The sequence below is a fragment of the Thermobia domestica genome, chromosome 16 (assembly GCF_964235325.1).
Source record: "Thermobia domestica chromosome 16, izTheDome1.hap1.1, whole genome shotgun sequence".
NCBI classification, from domain to species: Eukaryota; Metazoa; Arthropoda; class Insecta; order Zygentoma; family Lepismatidae; genus Thermobia; species Thermobia domestica.
The window spans coordinates 144,732,836-144,753,305 of NC_137469.1; the positions used below are offsets into that span (position 1 = coordinate 144,732,836).

A 20,470-nucleotide genomic window follows, 5' to 3' on the forward strand; every position below is an offset into this window, starting at 1 on the left:
TGGAAAATAAGAAGAAATGCATGTATAAAAATTCCAGGCACATGCGCTATCATAGGTACAAGCGAAAGAGAGTTATTGTATTTTCTAACTAGAAATGCAAATTTACCGCAAAATTTTTACAAACAATTACAGAAAACTGCTTTCAACATTTCGCATTGACACTAACATTAGACAAAATAAATTCTGAGTCCACGTTCCTAAAACAAATCCGGACATGGGTATTATCTTATTGTCAATTAAGAATTCTTTCTAAACAAACATTTATTTCTAAAATATTGCCAAATTTCATATTAATTGTAAAAAATTTGCTTCTGCCAGTAGGTCTTTCCGTAAGAACAATCCTATTGAATTTATGATGCTTTTCAAAGAAACCTGTAGTCTCATATTAGTCACTGGTACATAAAAGTAGTATGGAGGATTCATTCTGTGCGTCTTGGAACTAATTTGACACTCACGAGCACTCTCAAAATAAAATTTGGAATTTCTATCAGTCCTCCCCCTGGATATTTATTTTATCGAGGATATTTATCGTGAATTTATAATTTGATTTTTGGAAAGGGGGTGTAGCTCAATATCAGTAACAAGCACATTCAAGGAATATCGGAATACTAATTTTGTATTATTTGTGATCAATCTGACACACACACTGAATTTTCGAAAATACAATTTGCAATTTTTTTTAAAGATTCACCCCCTGCACCCCCCCAAAGGCAGTACATTACAAAAATAATATTCAAGATTTTGCTAACTCAACGCCAAGTTTCACATTAATTGAAAAAAATCATTCTTCCGTATGTCTATAATAAGGATATTTATGGAGATTTTTTTTTAATTTCTGAAAGGGGGCTATAGCCCGATATAAGTCACTGACCATGCAAGGAGCATTGGAATATTAATTCTGTAACAGTTGTTAATAATCTGACGCTCACTGGTATTTCCGAAAGAAAATTTGGAATTTTACTATAGATCCATCATCTAACGCTTCCCCCTGTGCCCTCGTAAGGCAGTGCGTTACATAAATAACATTCCAGATTTGAAATATGCATACTATTTGCTACAATGGCGCCAAATTTTACATTAATTGACAAAAAATCCCTTCTTCTTGTATGTCCCTACTAAGGATATTTGTGGTAATTGTTTTTCTTTTTGAAAGGGGGATATAGCCCCATTATCAGTCACCCTTAAATGTAACGAGCATTGGAGCATTAATTCTGTGACATTCGTGGTTAATCTGACGAGTACTGGCATTCCGAAAATAAATTTTGGGATTTTAGTAACACCTCACCCACTACCTTTTTACGCGCGTTGCCCCCAAAAAGGCGGCGTTCGCAAAATAATGTTTCAGACGGTTTTAGTAGCTTTGTGAACGAGTGGTTTTGCATTTTATAACAAATGCATCTCATTTGCCCCAACATCTTTACCACTAGTTATTAGAGAAAACTGCTTCCAAAATTTAACACTGAATCTCCCATAAGTAATATGAACTTTCGTGTTTACACCCATAAAAGAGGGACTAAATAGCAATTTTCTCTTATTTCCTTTAGAAATTCGAAAAATTTAGATATTTCTCAATAAGAGTGCCAAATTTCACGTATTTAAAAGGGCGGGGAGATTTGCTGTGGTGAAAATAACCTTTGGTTTTTAGTAAAACACTAGGTATTTGCCCCCGAGGTATTTTTGTGAAAATCCGGGGGTTTTCCTTGAAGAGATTTGCTCATTATCAACCGTGGGGTGAAATACCCAGGGTTTTTCTTGAAATCCACCGACTTGCTGTACATGTGACTGAAAAGTATTATTTTCCCTGTCAGTCTAATCGAATAGAACCCAGTGAACGTTTCGTGCTTTCCTGTGAGCATGGTTATATCTTTCTTCTGCAGCGTTTTGAGGATTTGGAATAGGCGTTAACATGTAGCTTGTACAATAGGGTGTATCGAAAAAAACTTTTTTTTTCGAAATCCGGTTACGGCTAGTGTGGATTTTTGGCCAAATGGCATCAGTAAAACGTATAAAAAATCTCAACTCGATCAGACAATTCCTTCTGCTGCCGAGTAGAGCCCAAATATTAGAAAAATCAACAAAAGATTCACTTTTCAACTGATTTTCCAAAAAATATTTTTTAAATATTTCCTATATTTTTCGGTCTTTTAAATTATTGAAATAGCATTGGAAAGGAGAAATAAATACATAAAACAAATTTATTACGGTTATTTCTGTACACCACAAGTATAAAAACCTAGTTAATTATTTGAAAAATACACTGATTTTATGGCGTATCGTACAATTAAATTTTAATATAAAATTATTGAAGTCTCTTGAATAACGAAGAAAACACTTTAGTGTTAAATTCTAAGAGCAGTAATAGTATAAATAATTTGTTCCCAATGCCGTATGCATCTGCTTATCACACTAGATCACCTGCCGCCCACCTCTCCGCGAACGCCTCTTCTCTTGTACTTGCCCAGCTGAAAGGATCGGTCTTATCAGTCGCCAGTAGTCAACCAGCTGTGTCGAACGTGATTGTCGCTGCTTGAGTTATTTATTAGTGCTGTAGGAAATTTTAACTAAGTACATTGTTTTCGTGTGAAGTGCATTATGTAGAAGTGAGAACCGTGTTTCAGTTGTGTTAAGTACTTTTTATTAGGAAGAGAGTGACAGATACGCTGACGTTATGGCATCGACAAGTTTGTTACGGTTTGACGTTACGAATAATATTATTGGGACACCCAAGGAATTGGTAGAACACAGCTAACAACCGTTGAAATGTATTGAGACAATACCTATGGGAGCGAGAAGAAAAAAATGAGAATTTCGGGATCCCGGAAAGAGCTTTCAACAAAGGATTTATCTTCTATAGTCGCCAGGAAGATTGTAGAAAATTGTCTGATCGAGTTGAGATTTTTTATACGTTTTATTGATGCCAATTTGCCAAAAATCCGCACTAGCCGTAGCCGGATTTCGAAAAAGAGTTTTTATCGATACACCCTATTGTACAAGGATAACCACCGTAAGCTACTAATAATCCAGGAAGGTTTCTTTCTTCGGCTATGACTCTCAGGGAACAGTTCCTCTAAACTGTTGAATCATGGGTGAAGCCAGGCCAACGTGCAACAATATTTAATATTTTCATATTAGAATCAGAAATTAGCTGTGTATTGATACTATGTGTCCCTTTCCTTTTCCTGTACAACTCTGCTGTGACAGAATTGGAATATGCGAACAATCAATTGCTCCAAATGCACCAAGGAATTTTGAGTCCTCATAGAACTTCAGTTTCACTGCAGGCATTTGTGTTTCTGCAGGCATTTTTATGAACTGGGGCCTCCTTCTAGCTATAATTCCAACTACACTGTGAAATATTTTTCCTCCAGTTGTGCGATGAAAATTTACCAAATCACCATCAACTTGTTCAAAAGTGCCTGTGCGGAGAATGCGTAATCTAATCAATACCTGTATATCTGCGGAGCAGTCATGCTTACGTACTGGTTTGTGTAGATCTTCTTCAATCAAATGCATTAATGCTCGGAAAGTTTCTTTGGTATAGCCAAAACGGTCTCCAAATTCTTCATTACTGTAGGCTGCCAAAGGATCTACTCTACCACGTATTGTATAATTTCTTTTGTATGGCTGGTTCTCAATAACATCACCCACGTAATCGATGTGGTCTATTTCGTCCATGTTGATTACAGGAAATTATTCCGTCTGAAAAAACACTCCTACTAGTAGGATAAATTTCCCCCAGTAAAGTGCTAGGTATTTAAACCTGGGGTTTTTTCACTGTAGACCAAATATCTTCATTTTTAAAAACCCAGATATATTTAACTCTCGAGACGAAAAACCACTGGTGTTTTGCTGGTGTTTTTTTTTTTTTACCAAAACCAAGGGGGCAAAAACCTCGGGTTTTCCTGACACACACAAGCCAAATCTCTCCAACTTTAAAAACCTAAATGAGAAAACCCAGAGGATTTGAAAACCACTAAACAAATCTCCCCGCCCATAGTGTGAAAACTTCATCTTCTGCCGGTGCTGTAGAAAATTACACGAACTATAGAACAGTCTCTCTCTATATATATATACAGTGGCGGATCCACAATATGATCAAGGAAGGGGCTAAACCATAATTTGCCGTTTTATCCAGTGTAAAGCTGAATTGAAGCACATTTTATCCAGTCTAAACCTGAGCGCCACGGGGGGGCTATAACCTCTTAGCCTCCCTTGGATCCGCACTTATATATATATATATATATATATATATATATATATATATATATATATTAAATTGCCAGTGCACTGCCTTTGGGAGCAGATGTTTGCGAGCAGCACATATGTGCTCCCTGTAGAAGTCTCTTAAAGAAGAAGGACCTTCGTGGACTCTCCAATAGTGCGGGCAGTCATTCACGCCACTCCAGCGTCAACGACATTATCATGAGGGCACTAATTTCAGCAGGTATTCCTTCTATATGTGAACCGTTAGGAGGCAGTCGTGCAGAATGCAAGAGGCCAGATGGTATGACCTTAATACCGTGGAAGAAAGGAAAAGCACTTCTATGGGATTTTACTTGTTCCGATACCTTCGCCCCATCAAATCTACATTCTTCCTAACCACAAAACTGGCAACGTTGCTGCTCGCCTTGAAACAGTAAAACCCAAGACGTACAGCGATTTACTCGACAAATATCATTTTGTCACTATAGCTATCAAATCAGGTGTTCATGGGGTCCGGAAGGCCTTAACTTTATAAAAGAAGTCTGTCACCGCATTTATTTATCGTCAGGAGACGTTAGAGGAACCTCTTTTGTACTACAACGAATCAGTATGGCAATACAAAGAGTTGAACGTTGCATCAGTTTTGGGAACGCTACCCTCTGGTAAGGAGGTGGAGGAGATCTTTTTTTCTGTAATCTCGGCGAAAGTTTGAAAATGCTGTTGCTAAGCTTACCTCAATAATGTATATTAGTAAATAATTTACAAGAGCATAATATACAGTACGTAATATTTTTATGCTGACAATGTTTTGTAATTGAAAAAATTTATATAATAATTTTCTTATATATATCCCTTAAGTTCTACCGTCAAAACGAAATGCGGTAGCACGTAAGTTCTACCACCTCTGATGCATGGGGTCCCAGGTTCAAACATTGCTCCCGCCAAGTGAACTTTGTGGTGGACAAACACCTTGTGCGTGGATTTCCTCGGGGTTGTCCCGTTTCCTCCCATTTTCTTCATTTCACCATTTTATTCATTTCTCATCATCACCGTCTTCTTTAGTCTAGCCGGCATATCCATGTGACGTAAAACGAATTTCATTTTCATTTTTTTTTTTCACCATTAATGGTGTTTGGTGCGCCAATAATTAAGGTCGTGTGCTAAAAATGCAGAATTATGTAATTATTTGTGTAGAAAATAATTACTTGTATAAAATTATATAAAAGTGTATTGATCGCCTTGAGAGTGGAAGTGCGTGAATTTTATTTTTAAGAAATTAATAAAAGCTAAAAATAGAATTCAGTATAGTTATGAGAGAAGTAAATAAAGTGTCAAAAAGAGGAAAAGTATAATATTGTCATAGTAAGGAAATATTAAAACAAAATCGGGAAGGAGGTCCAGCGGGGCGAAGAAGGCCAGCTCTCAAGATCAGTCTTGTGGTTCAAGAGTTATCTATTTATCTATATACAATATATATATATATATATATATATATATATATATATATATACTATGTGATCAAAAGTATCCAGACACCTGGCTGAAAATCACTTAAAAGTTCGTGGTACCCTCCATCGGTACTGCTGAAATTCAGTATGGTGTTGGCCCACCCTTAGCTGGAAGGTTTCTTGGGGAATGACAGCTCATTCTTTGTGGCGTGCTAAACTGAGGAGAGGTATCAATGTAGGACGGTGAGGTCTGGCACGAAGTCGGCGTTCCAAAACATCCCAAAGGTGTTCTATAGGATTCAAGTCAAGACTCTGTGCAGCCCAGTCCATTACACTGATGTTATGGTCGTGTAACGATTCCGCCACAGGCCGTCCAGTATGAACAGGTGCTCGATCGTGTTGAAAGGTGCAATCGCCATCCCCGAATTGCTCTTCAATAGTGAAAAGCAAGAAGGTGCTTAAAACATCAATGTAGGCCTGCGGTCTGGGAGTGCCACGAAAACAACAAGGGACGCAAACCCCCTCCAAGATAAACACGACCACACCATAACACCACCACCTCTAAATTTTACTGTTGGCAATACACACGCTAACAGATGACGTTCACCGGGCATTCGTCATACCCACACCCTGCCATCGGATCGCCACATTAGGTACCGTGATTCATCACTCCACACAACGTTTTTTCACTGTTCAATTGTCAAATTTTACGCTTCACACGTCGTTTGGCATTTACCTTCGTGATGTGTGGCTTACGACTCGGTTAGGAGAGAAACATTATACAACGTTCTTACAGAACTTGGAATACCGAGAAAGCTAATTAGATTAATTAAGATATGTTTAAGTGAATCCCAAAGTAAAGTCCGGGTAGGAAAATTTTTGTCCACGAGCTTCCACGTCGAAAATGGCCTGAAACAAGGAGATGCGTTGTCGCCATTATTATTTAACTTTGTGCTGGAATACGCCATAAGGAAAATCAAAGATAGCAACCAGGGCCTAGAGTTGAACGGCATTCACCAGGTTATGGCATATGCTGATGATGTAAATTTAATAGGGGATGATAGGAGAACAGTAGAAATAAATGCAGAGATCTTATTAAACGCTTGCAGGGACATGGGTTTAGAAGTAAATGCAGAAAAAACTAAATACATGGAAGTGCGTCGGGACCGTAATACGGCAAATTGTGGAGGCGTTAAAATATTAAATAATGCTTTTGATAAAGTAGATACTTTCAAATATTTAGGATCAATATTAACAGACGAAAATCATATTCACGAAGAAATTAAATGTCGACTAAAAGCAGGGAATTCGTGTTACTATTCGGTTCAAAATCTCTTGTCGTCGCGAATTCTGTCGAGGAATTTGAAGCTTAAAATATATAAAACGATAATCATGCCTGTTGTTCTGTATGGTTGTGAAACATGGTCGCTTACTCTGAGGGAAGAACATAGACTGAAAGTATTTGAGAACAGGATCCTGAGAAGAATATTCGGACCCAAGAGGAACGAGAATGGGGAATGGCGGAAGCTTCATAACGAGGAACTACATAGTTTATACGGTTTACCCAACATTGTTAGGGTCGTCAAGTCTAGGAGGCTTAGGTGGGCAGGTCATGTAGCTAGAATGGAAGAAAGTAGAAACGCTTTCAAAGTCTTGACTGGTAGACCCATAGGAAAACGACCATTAGGAAGACCTAGGCGCAGATGGGAGGACAATATTAAGATGGATCTCGCAGAGATAGGAATACAAAGTAGAAACTGGATGCAATTAGCTAAGGATAGAAGTCAGTGGAGAGCTTTTGTGAACGCGGCACTGAACCTCCGGGTTCCATAGGCCATAGAGTTAGTTAGTTAGTTAGATGTGTGGCTTATGGGCAGCCGCTCGACCATGAAATCCAAGTTTTCTTACCTCACGTCTAACTATCATAGAACTTCAGTGGATCCTGATGCAGTTTGGTATTCCTGTGTGATGTTCTGGATAGATGTTTGCCTATTACACTTTACAACTCTCTTCAACTGTCGGCGATCTTTAGCAGTCAACAGACGAGGTCACTCTGTACGCTTTTGTGTTGTACATGTCCCTTCACGTTTCCACTTCACTATCACATCATACACAGTGGACCTAGGGATGTTTAGCAGTGTGGAAATCTCGCGTACATACTTCTAAAACAAGTGACACCCAATCACCTGACCACGTTCGAAGTCCGTGAGTTTCGCGGAACGCCCCGTTCTACTTTGTTACGATGTCTAATGACTACTGAGGTTGGTGATAATGAGTACCTGGCAGTAAGTGGCAGCACAATGCACCTAATATGAGAAACATATTTTTGGGGGGTGTCCGGATACTTTTGATCATACATTTTGTATTTTGTATATATATATCCCCCTCTCCCTCCCAACCTTTCGTTACCATTCAAAGTAGACTGATAAAAACATCTCAGGCCCGAACCTCATCTATGTTGAAAACTTGATCGAGAACAGTCGGAGAGTTGTGAAGTCTCATAGTCACTTTATTTTTTATATATTACATTTTATACTAGTTGCATTTCCCCTAAATTTCTTAACTCTTTTGAAACATTCTACAGTACATCCTCAATTTATGACATTCTCGATACTTTGTTCATAACTTCAGTGCAATCTTACCTGTAGTGAACGCAAATTCGCAATTTTTTTTTTTGCTTTATTTTCTTCTCTCTTTTTTGCATCTTTAAACTGCAACAGAATTATTATTTCATTTCCTTCTTTTAAATACGAATTCGTGTAGACAGTTTTTGTTTTTTCTTAGCTAGAACGAAAGACTTCTCGTCTTCCCGTGCCTCGCTTCTTTTCTCCCCCTTTTGACCTTAGAGTTCAACTCTCTAGTAGATTATAACATCTCCTCTGTAACTGGAAGATGTCTGCCTCTGTGTCTAACATATATGTAGTCTCTGTATTAGTTATTTTATTATCATTATTATTAGTGGTAGAAGACTTTTAAAGAAGTCCGTATAATCTGTGTGTTTAAAATCTTTTCGTTTTGCTTCTAAAAAGATTTGTTTTCTGTCCTCAAACTGCAGATGTTTATATATGTTATCTTAGAAGGGTCTAAAGATAAATTACAGGAAGAAGATCCTTGGTTCAAACATATATAAAATCTTTGTTCTTTAATACTTAAAAACTTTTATGTTTTATATTGTTAAGTGAAATTATGTATGAATATTGTATATCTCGATGTATAACAATTTTTCACAGTTCGGGGACAATACATCCTAGTACATGGAGTACACATACACGAATGCACACCAATATAATCTTCTCTTGTAATTTAGCGCCGCCCAGGCACCCTATTGTAAACCAATCTTTGGTATTAGGAGCATGACGTGTTCTAATCGCTATTTTCTCCGCCCCACGGAAAAGCACTTTTCTCAGCTGACTTTGCACTTAGTGTCGTGCACACACCAATCAGCTTTCTTTTCAGCTGCTGACTAATCTTGGGTTCCTCTCCAGGGAACTTTCGGACTACCACCTATGTCCAACCTCTGACCTCACGGTCCGAACGCAATGTCTGCACACGACACAATCCTGCACGCGCCACGTAAATTGGTGCCGTCTGCAACACCGATCGAGCCCCTTAAAAGCTCGTATTTTTGGCTTGATCGTCGGACAACGTCCCTATCCTGACCTCTCAAATTCGTGCTATCTAGACGGAGTCCGCAATGTCTTAGGCACGACTTAGCTCAGGATCTTCGAGTCAACTCCTAGTTGTCCTTGCCGTCCCTCTGCCTCTCACTCTTTCTGCTTCTCCGGAAGCCTCCCTACTCTCTTGGTTACCATCCATACCTTATCCTAGTGGCTAACTTGACACACTCTCTCTGAAAGGTTGACAACAGCCAGGGATCTGCCCATAAGTGCTGGTCGGCTTAGGAAACTGACGGTCAGAGTTACCTCCTTTGAACTTGGCAATCTACTTCTGACAGCTTAGCTCCAGCCGGGAACTGTACGCCCAGAAACTGCTGGCGAGCTTAGGAAGTTGACGGTTGATGTTCTGTCACTCCCCCATTTGATGTGTGTTTTGATAGACTCTAGGTTCATTGCCTAGGTGGCCTAAACACACTTGTACGATCAAATAGTAACACCTGTACACTTAAACCTTCTCTGGTAAGCTCCTTTATTTGATGTGTGCTTTGACAGACTCTAGGTTCATTGCCTAGCTGGCCTAAAGCACACCGGTACGATCAAATAGTTACACCTGTGGACCTATCCTTCTACTAGGACTGACTCGTGCCCTCCTAGTCTAGTGAAATTTTGTTTTATCTTCTGGTTGTTTCTCTGTGCAAATATTTATCGATTGGAACCTGTCACGTAAGTTATTTACTCTTTCTACAAACACATAGTTACACTTAGCGCCCCAGCTCGTGGACTTGTAATACAATTAGGAACGATAAACTGCAGGCTTACTGCAAGGAATTTTATTTCTGAGCTTTCCTTTCAAGTGATATCCCAAGGGGTTGGTAACTATCAAGTTTTCGTCGAGATAACGAATTCCACCGTTCTCTATTAGGAGTTAAGTCTTGGACGAGGCCAACGCTACATTGTAAAACAAGAATCTTCAGATTGGTTGTTAGCTGAGTTCCTGTTCCAGTATAACTTTGCCGCGCGAGTTATAATTGGTGATTTTGCAGAAACTTTGTTGACCAATTAGGAGTATTTTGGTTAATTACTAAACTTTCTTGTGTGGGTGCCGGTCTACGCAAACGCATACCGCCGGCCCGCAACATAGATTAGCTTTTTAATTCATTAATTTAATTTTCTTTCATTGTTGTTAAATAATGCAGAGAAAACTAAATACATGGAAGTACGTCGGGACCGTAATACGGCAAATTGTGGAGGCGTTAAAATATTAAATAATGCTTTTGATAAAGTGGATACTTTCAAATATTTAGGATCAATGTTAACAGACGAAAATCATATTCACGAAAAAATTAAATGTTGACTAAAAGCAGGGAATTCGTGTTACTACTCGGTTCAAAATCTCTTGTCGTCGCGAATTCTGTCGAGGAATTTGAAACTTAAAATATATAAAACGATAATCATGCCTGTTGTTCTGTATGGTTGCGAAACATGGTCGCTTACTCTGAGGGAAGAACATAGACTGAAAGTATTTGAGAACAGGATCCTGAGAAGAATATTCGGACCCAAGAGGAACGAGAATGGGAAATGGCGGAAGCTCCATAACGAGGAACTACATAGTTTATACGGTTTACCCAACATTGTTAGGGTCGTCAAGTCTAGGAGGCTTAGGTGGGCAGGTCATGTAGCTAGAATGGAAGAAAGTAGAAACGCTTTCAAAGTCTTGACTGGTAGACCCATAGGAAAACGACCATTAGGAAGACCTAGGCGCAGACGGTAGAACAATATTAAGATGGATCTCGCAGAGATAGGAATACAAAGTAGAAACTGGATGCAATTAGCTAAGGATAAAGTCAGTGGAGAGCTTTTGTGAACGCGGCACTGAACCTCCGGGTTCCATAGGCCATAGAGTTAGTTAGTTAGTTAGTTGTTGTTAAATTTTCTTCTACTTACTTTTTTATTATTGCCATTTACCATGGAAATAACGGGTTTAATTTTTTTGAATGAAATTGCCTAACATTACAGACATTGTAATATTGAAGACTATATATTGGCAATCAATTTTACACACTTCTTATACTAGTGCCATATGTTCGTATTTTGTACAGACTGTTTGAATTTTGGAGTCCGTCTCCGTGTTCGTATCGTACAAAGTATGAAATAAGAAAATGACCGTATTTGACAGTTTTTGGTGCTGCCCGAAAATTTCCGAGTCTGGGATCGCTAAAACTTCGGGTGAAATTTATATTTTAGTTACTATTAATAAAGTAGGATTTGTTTTTAAGAAGTGTCTAATTTTTCCATTCCAGGGTTCTTTAGGTTAGATTTAATATACGTAATTTAAGGTCATGACTTAATAAATTTGTGTCAATGAAAACAATTATAAAACATTTTAGTTTCCAATAGTATTTTAAGTTTTACAGTAAACAATTGTGTGATAACCTAGAAAGGTGATTTTAAGAAATTTCAAAGTATTTGTTCTGTGTTTGGGCACCGTATCTTTGATGGGTCGTCATTTTAAGGCTTGTCCGTATTTTGGATCAAAAAACTATGGCAATCCTAGCTAACAGTAACTAATATAGTCATCTACATTCATAAAATTTTCAAGCTATGTTGAACCACTTACTGACGAGTGCTACTGACAACGTTGTTGTGGGTTTATCTGTGATTTCTTCCCCTAATTCAAACACGCCTGTTTGGATGAATTTCTAGCCAGAACGTCACTTGACATGGATATGACTTAAGCCTCTTTTAAACGGGCTTATCAATGCAATGATGCATTCCTCCTTAATGAACTATTCATCGTTCATTTTTATAAAGTCAATGCTCCAAGTGATGATGGAAGTTTAACGCTTGGAATGCTACAAAATGAAGAGCTGCTGCGAAATAGAAAAGATTTTACAAGTAAAGCACAGCACCAAGATTAGGTACAGCAGGCAGGTACAGCACGTACAGCACCAAGATTCAAGGTGTATAACGTACTTCTTCAGGTTGCATTTTTTAAAATTATGAATATATATGTCAAATGATGTAATCTATATCAACGCCAATCAAAATGTCTCCTGAACAACGAATTAAACAACAGATATCATATCAAGACAGGAATAAACTTTGACCATGCAATTAGTGTTCCTGAAATTTATCAATACCAGACACGGCTCGAGAAGTACAAAATCACCGCGCACAATATCTTTCCAAGAGGGAATGCAATGTACGATGGACCTAATGAAGAGAGACATTATTCAATCTTTCCCTACTGTTTTTCCTGTAGTTTTTACTGTCAAAGATACATAGAAAAAATAAAAGATAATGAATTAAAATTAAAAATCAAGTCTGAAAATATAAGTGATTGAATGAAAAATTAACGTCAGGCAAAGGTAGCAGCTAAAATTAAATTACAATTAATGGTAATAAAAAGTATAAAATTCACTATTTTCATTGTGATAAGCTACATTAGTTGGATCAAATGTTTACAACAAACTCAATGCAAGAAGAATCAATATTTGCCCTTGTGCACTGATTACAATCGTCAATTTTACGGAAACATACGCTTCAACAACCACTTTATTGCATCGTATCCTTAGGAATTGATTTTGAGTTTAGCATCCCTTTCAGTAGTGAGCCTATATAAGACTTGGATCTACTGACTAACGTGGATTCCGAACCACATAAGCTCAAGCTGGAATTGAGCCTAGGTTTCCCACGCCAAAGATTTGTTCACTAACCTCTTAGCGACGAAGCAGCTCCCGTATCATAATGAGGAAACGGTTTGTAAAATAGTAAAACAATGTTAAAAATGTCTAAACATATGTACACTCTTTCGTACGTACAGAACGACCTATTCAAGACTGCACAGAAACATTCTGCATGTAACAACATTCTTCAGCTGCACAAATATTTCATGATTGCTAATAGGCAATGTTTAAAATCTGGAATTATCTTTATGTTATACGCAAGGAAGATAATACTCAGTTTTTATGACATCGAAGTAATGCAAGAGAAGAAAATTGATCATAACATGTTTATGCACGTGCCCAATTTACTTATGGCACAACAAGCGTCTTTAGGCTGTCTCGAAAACGGTAATATCGTAGAGTGTTGTAATGCCTGTGCTGAGCCCCAACATATCTTCAACAGTCGGGGCCCAATTGATGATTTTTTGAAATTTTATGGGAACGATGTTCAAATGCAAACAAAATCAATTGCCAAGCAAATAATGCTCTATGTTATGATGAGCGTTTTATATCAAAAGACCTTGGTATAGTAACATGAACGGAAACCTTCTTTGATTTTGAAGGAAACCAAAATTTTGAAGCTTAACAGTCTAATTCATTGACTAGTTAAATTTTCTTCCCGTGGTCTTGAACAAACTATCAAACGTTTTCAATTTGCAAGCAACTAGGGGCTACGTCCAGTACTTCTTCAATACAATGAAAAATCAAACGTGCGGACCAATTACTGAAATGAAGGTTTGTGACATAAATGAAATGTCAGTCAAGCAATCCTAGACAAATCCTGCACTATCTAAACTTCGATCGTTTGTGTTTCAACATAATGCCAGCGCAGGGCATTCCAGAGTGGTTGGAGGAGATTGAGGAGTAAGTACTCAATTGGCTGGCCTGAAACCCCGCTCACAAACCTATTGAACATATTTGGGATTAGTTGGAACATCGGTTACGGACCTGACCATGATGACTCAATATCACCAGCTCGCTATTATTTTTCCAGAAAAAAAAGTAGAGAACAACACCTGTAGAAATCTGCCAGAACCTTATGGAAAGTCTTCCTAGAAGAATCGAGGCAGTCATTACGGCGAATGGCAGACCTAGGCATACTAACACCTTACCAACCCAAAGAAAAGAAATTCTTCGTGATATAAGCCATTAATGACAATATGGTATATTTGTAAAGGCCATACTTTTATACGTGTATAAATCTGTAGTTGGGCCGTCAAGACACATGAAGAAGAAATTTCCCTGAAATTATTGTAGAGATATAAGTGAGGAGAGGTTCATCCCACTCTCAAATAGCGATAATGCATGAACCATGAGTTAGGTAATTTCACATGGTACCTCTACCGAAACATAAAGTAGGAAGGGGGTACTCAAGTCCCTTCCTCCTTGGTTTTATAAATCTCCCTGGTATGGTTAGATCCTGCCGGGTTGAATCAAATGTAAGATATGGTGTACAATATCTGGATGCGTTCTGGCACTGCTGCAAATGGAAAATGTGAGCATGCATTAAACGCTCCTTGCTGAAACTGGATATGCGGTAGACTCATGTTTGTTTGAGACGTTTCCTCTGGCTGTAGTTATAGCTGGAAGATTAGCCTTGACTTATCCAAGAATCACCAATCTCCTTATTCTTTTTAAGAACGGTGTTAGCAACCGCTTTGGAAATGGCAAGAATTGTCGAGTCCTAAAAATTCGTCTGACTCAATACCTTGGTCTAACACAAATCTGACTATCTTTCGAGAGATGGTGGTGGGGTGATTAGATATAGGGTATCCACCGTAGCAAAACTTGGGATTAACCCATGGAAGGTGCTCTGAGCTTTACTTATCATCTAAAACTGACTCGAGCTCACGATGGTACTACAAGGTGCTAAGTGCTATTACTTGTTGCAACAGAATGCAGAAAATACAATTCAAGTTCATACATGTAAATGTAACAGTACAAACATCTACAAGATAGTTTATAATTTCCTGTCCGGAAACAAATCCATTCACGGACGTTCTTTGTAGTCTAGCGAATACTTTAGTGCAATAATTATTTCATAGCTAAGTCCTACATAACAACATATTACTTGGAAATATGTAAAACCTATAATTATATACCAATACTAATAAGTTAATCAATCAAAATATTTCACTAATACATTATGATAATTCATATAATTTCTGTTGCACTCACATCTCCGTCTTTGAACTTCATCTCTTTTACTAGCTGGATTATTGTCCTCTGATCTGCTGGTTACAGAATTTTTCGGAATTTCTTCCCAATCGGGATTACACAACTTTGTAATTCTATAAGTAAAACAAAAATTCTTAAAATTTGTAAGGAATTGACAAATAACACATCCACACACACAAAAAAAAAAAATCTGTGCACCGGGCCCAGAGTATGGATTCGATATATTTTGTTACACAGAAACTAAATTTCGAAACCCCAAGACAATCGACTGTCAATTTTTTTGTGAGTGAAAAACTTGAACGATTTTGCATAGGGTGAATACGCGTAAGACAGCCATATGACAGAAAACAAACTTCTGTGCAGTCGACCGCAGGCTATGGATTCGATGCATTTGGTACACAGAATTCAAATTTCGAAACCACAAGACGATCGGAAAAGTCAATTTTTTTATGGGTGAAAAACTTCAGCGAATTTTGGTACATAAGACAGCATATAAATTTTTCTCCAATGAAATAAAATTGACCCGGTCAATCGTCCTTGGGTTTCGAAATTTGGATTCTATGTAACAAAATACATCGAATCCATATCCTGGGGTACACTGCACAGAACTTTTTTTGACATGGCTGTGTTACGTGTATCCTCCTTATCTAAAACAGCTAAAGTTTTTCACCCATAAGAAAATTAACACGATCAATCGACCTGGGGTTTCGAAATTTAGATTTTGTGAAAGAAAATACATCGAATCCATATCCTGAGGTCCGGTGCCCAGAATTTTATTTTTTGTCTGTCGATGTATAATCAATAACACTGACTATACTATATAGTAATCAAGGCTGCAAGAACATTGAAAAAGTGATTTCGCTAACAAGGGACATCACCCAATTGTCCAGCTCCGATTTCAATGAAATTTTTCTAGCTGATAGAGAACATATATGTATCATTTATGATGACAGAAATTTTTGCCATGGTGCATGTTTTTTAATATAATTTGTAAAAGTTGTGATGTGGTTATTAGAGATTACTGCAGAAGTTCCTTACTAACCTTTGTAAACGGAGCGTTAATGAAAGAACAACCATGTAGATACATATAACGCCTAGGGAGAAGTTGTATGGTAGGTATGACCTTGACGGCAACCATCTTGAAATCCGTCATTTTGAATTAAGATCAAGTTTCTTAAATAGGAGTAGGGCAATATGATACATAATTTCGGGCTAGAATTTAATCAGAAAGACAATGGTGAAGTTAGTTTTGAGATACACCCATTTGAAGAAAAGTTACAGGCATTTAATTGTTCACTTACTACGTACAAAAGTCCCTTACCTCCGCTTCTAACCCGCGTATTAATGATAATAAGTGTATAAAAGCTTCGGTAATACATATTATGCCTAGAGGGAAGTGATACGGTAAGGGTATCCTTGACGGTAGCCATCTTGAAATCGGCCATTTTGAATTGAAGTGAAGTTTGAAAAATGAAAATCATAGCATGTGACACCTCATTTTAATAGCAAATTCCCCAAAAAGCCAATAGTATGCTTATGTTTGTTCTATAGTTAACCAGTATGAATTTTGGACTGATTCTAATGTGCACCAAACGTCCATTGTTCGATCTTTCAAATTGGCCACACTCCTAATTTTCACCACATGTTTTAAGATTCCAACTGGCACATTGCAATTGTTGCCATAGGTATACGGACAAAATCTCGCGGCCGAAACATCGCCGCCCAAAATCTCGCCGGCCAAAAGCTCGCGGGACAAAATCTCGCCGGGCCAAAACCTCGCGTGGCCAAAACCTCGTCGCCCAAAACCTCGCGGGACAAAATCTCGCCGGGCCAAAACCTCGCGTGGCCAAAACCTCGCCGCCCAAAACCTTGCGGGACAAAATCTCGCCGGGGCAAAATCTCGCGTGGCCAAAACCTCGCAGCCCAAAACCTCGCGGGACAAAATCTCGCCGGGACAAAACCTCGCCGCCCAAAATTTCGTCGCGCCAAAACCTCGCCGCGAATGAAACTTTTCTTTAAAATTTACCCAATGTGTTTCCTAATATGCAATTCCACATTACAAATAATAATAATAATAATAATAATAATAATAATAATAATAATAATAATAAGAAGAAGAAGAAGAAGAAGAAGAAGATACAAAACATCGTGTGCGTAGGCTTTCTCGGGTTATTCCTGTTTCCTCCCAATTTCTTTATTAGATCATTTCCTTCATCCTGGTCATCTACGTCTCCTTTAACCTATAGGACATTATCAAGGCACGTCGTAAAAACTCATATATTATTTCATACTTTCATAAATATTATTAGATTTTTGTTAAAATTTTAAGTTTTTGGATGTTCCAAAGTTCACGAAACTAACCTCGTTAGTTGTCATTACTTTCCTTATGCAGACTTTCATTCCCAATAACCAGTTTAAAAACATCCTGTCGCCCTACCTTCACATTGAAATCCTCTAATACAGAAATAGAATTTTCATATGGTATCGCGGGACTTGGTCAAATACCCGTGATACTTCTTCTGAAACAGCGTCTTTTATACCGTCATCCTTATCATCTGTTGGAACATTTACATTTTGGCCCGGCGAGGTTTTGGCCCGCGAGGTTTTGGCCGGGCGAGGTTTTGGCCCCGCGAGATTTTGGCCCGCGACGTTTTGGGCGGCGAGGTTTTGACCAGGCGGGGTTTTGGCCTGGCGAGATTTTGTCCCGCGAGGTTTTGGGAGGCGAGGTTTTGGCCAGGCGAGGTTTCGGCCTGGCGAGATTTTGGGCCGCGAGGTTTTGGGAGGCGAGGTTTTGGGAGGCGAGGTTTTGGTCCGCGAGGTTCTGGCCGCGAGGTTTTGTACCCAAACCGTTGCCATAGCTCATGTTTTCTAAATTTATTTAGTTTTTTTAAGAGTTGCGATTTGTCAGTTCATGGATAGTGTAATACGCATAATTAACTACATTCATTGTTAAATTATACATATTATTTAAGTACATTCATTAAGGTTAACAAAGTATAAAGAAACAAGACGGCTGCATACATCCAATTCTTTTCTCCTTAAAAAAAAACCAAGACAGAAGATAGTCCTCATTATTTTACGGCCACACACGAGAAAAAAGTAGGGAACAAGCTTGTAAGTTTCGTGGTTTATTCCATGAAATTTTAGACTGTAGCGTCTTTACCACCCCGGAGAGGAATTTTAACATAGACAATCCAGTAACTGATACGAAACAGATCATTTATTTATTTTAAGATTGTTACTTGTAGCTTGTCACCAAGGCACTTTCAAGAAAATGACCATAGATATAACAGACGAACTGCGGTTTTAAACCGTGGGTGAGCCATTTCCCAAAACTAGCTAACATGCACACAGTTCAGACTAACTGGGGACATACTAACAGAAACAGAGATGTCCAAAACGTTGTCACATTTATAAGAGCAATAAGCACGCGAAATTTTAATGTATAAATAAAGCTTCGCTACTAAGAGCATATAATGGAGTAGATAACATTGCCGCCAAAGGGATAACACTATTTAGTATAGAGACGAGCGAGAATAATGAGCTATATAATGGATTATTAGAATTAGACGCGTAGAGATGTGGCAACAGTTAAACACGTGTTAGAAAGAAGCTGTCACAACGCTGTGAATCTGACACTTCGCTTCGGAAAAGAAGATAAAACAACACAAAATCGGCTACGCAAGGGGTCCAGAACGGCTTGCCATGACGCTAGAAAAATATTTTAATTATTCGACACATAAGCGGAAAACACAAACCGCATGGTGACAGAAAAGTAACACGACTAAGTTTTGTGGTCATTTTAAGAAATTTTCTCAAGACTCTCCGGCGTCTCTCGATATTTATTAAGACAAGTAACATGTACTACGAGAAGACATAGTCCCAAGAGCGGTCAGTCTGCAGCCGCAAGAGAGAGAGGAAAAGAAAAAAAAGGTGTTTGAAAAGCAACCCTAAGAAAAAAAACATCACAGAACAAGGAACGTAGAGAAGAAGGGGTAAAAAAATACACAGGAAGAAAAGTGGGGGAATTTTCTTAACTAAAATTACTGTAATACGTAATAATGATCAAAACTGAGTATTTTATACGCAAATCTAAACAAATAAATGGAGCACTATTTCTTTGAAAGGATTTCCCTATGTCTGTCTGTCTGTCTCTCTCTATCTCTCTCTATCTCTATGTATATGAAATCTATATATATACAGGAAGAAAAGTGGGGGAATTTTCTTAACTAAAATTACTGTAATACGTAACAATGATCAAAACTGAGTATTTTATACGCAAATCTAAACAAATAAATGGAGCACTATTTCTTTGAAAGGATTTCCCTATGTCTGTCGGTCTGTCTGTCTCTCTCTCTCTCTCTATCTCTATGTATATGAAATCTATATATTACGTATAATCATATAAGTATTAACAGTATCAATTTAGTGCTAGGCAAAAGATCATTCCTAAACTAGTTAAAAGCTGTACGTAATCGGTAAAAATATTTAGAATAAAATATTATTATTATTATTATTATTATTATTATTATTATTATTATTATTATTATTATTATTATTATTACTGGTAACTAGTATTTTGCATAAAGAATTGTTAAAAAGGAGGATCATTTTAGTTGTGTATAACATATTCAAGTAGATATAGACATTTTATAGGGATACCTTAATTATCATTAGTCTTATTTAACCAACAAATATTATAATTATTAACGCTATCAGTGATAGAAATATTGTTTTGTTCAACATTATTAATACCACCACTATTATATCAAGATAAGATTGTCATAGAAATATAAATATTCGTATTCCAATAAGTAACATCTGAGAAAATCTAATTAAATTGTCACAAAAGAATATAATATTTAATAAATCGGGTTCAATAAGTAGTAAAATCTATATTTGAAAATAAGATTATTTCGTAAGCCATTCACATTTGTCACTGGAGGATCATTCTAAATTGGTAGCGCGACAACCTCAGCAGGGTGTCTCTGGCTAAAGAGAGTGACTTAAAAAAAAGAAAGAAAAGAAAAGGGGAGGTCTTTCTTAAGAAACAGGAGAAAAACCAATGAAAAGAGAGAGTGGTCAAGAAAAAGGAGAGAAACCAATAAGACAGAAAATGAAACTTACTGAAACAAAATGAAAAGAACAATTATTGGTTAGATTAGACAAGGGGTGTGTCAAAATGAAAAAAAATGGTCAGAGTGTGTAAAGGACAAATAGGAAAGGAGAAACAAAAATGAATAGGTAATTAGTGTGAAATGATAAAAGAAGAGGACAGAAATAGAACACAAGAAAAGTT

General features: G+C 37.6%; 1 protein-coding gene across 1 annotated transcript in view; it reads right to left on the reverse strand.

Moving 5' to 3' along the window:
• The window catches only part of LOC145672646 (ATP-binding cassette sub-family A member 17-like), a 267,984-nt gene that overhangs the window by 188,775 nt on the left and 58,739 nt on the right, over positions 1-20,470 (reverse strand). The window contains exon 3 of the mRNA XM_081741809.1: positions 15,172-15,284. Within this exon, the coding sequence (XP_081597935.1) occupies positions 15,172-15,284 (113 nt within the window). The remainder of the gene's footprint in view (positions 1-15,171; positions 15,285-20,470) is intronic.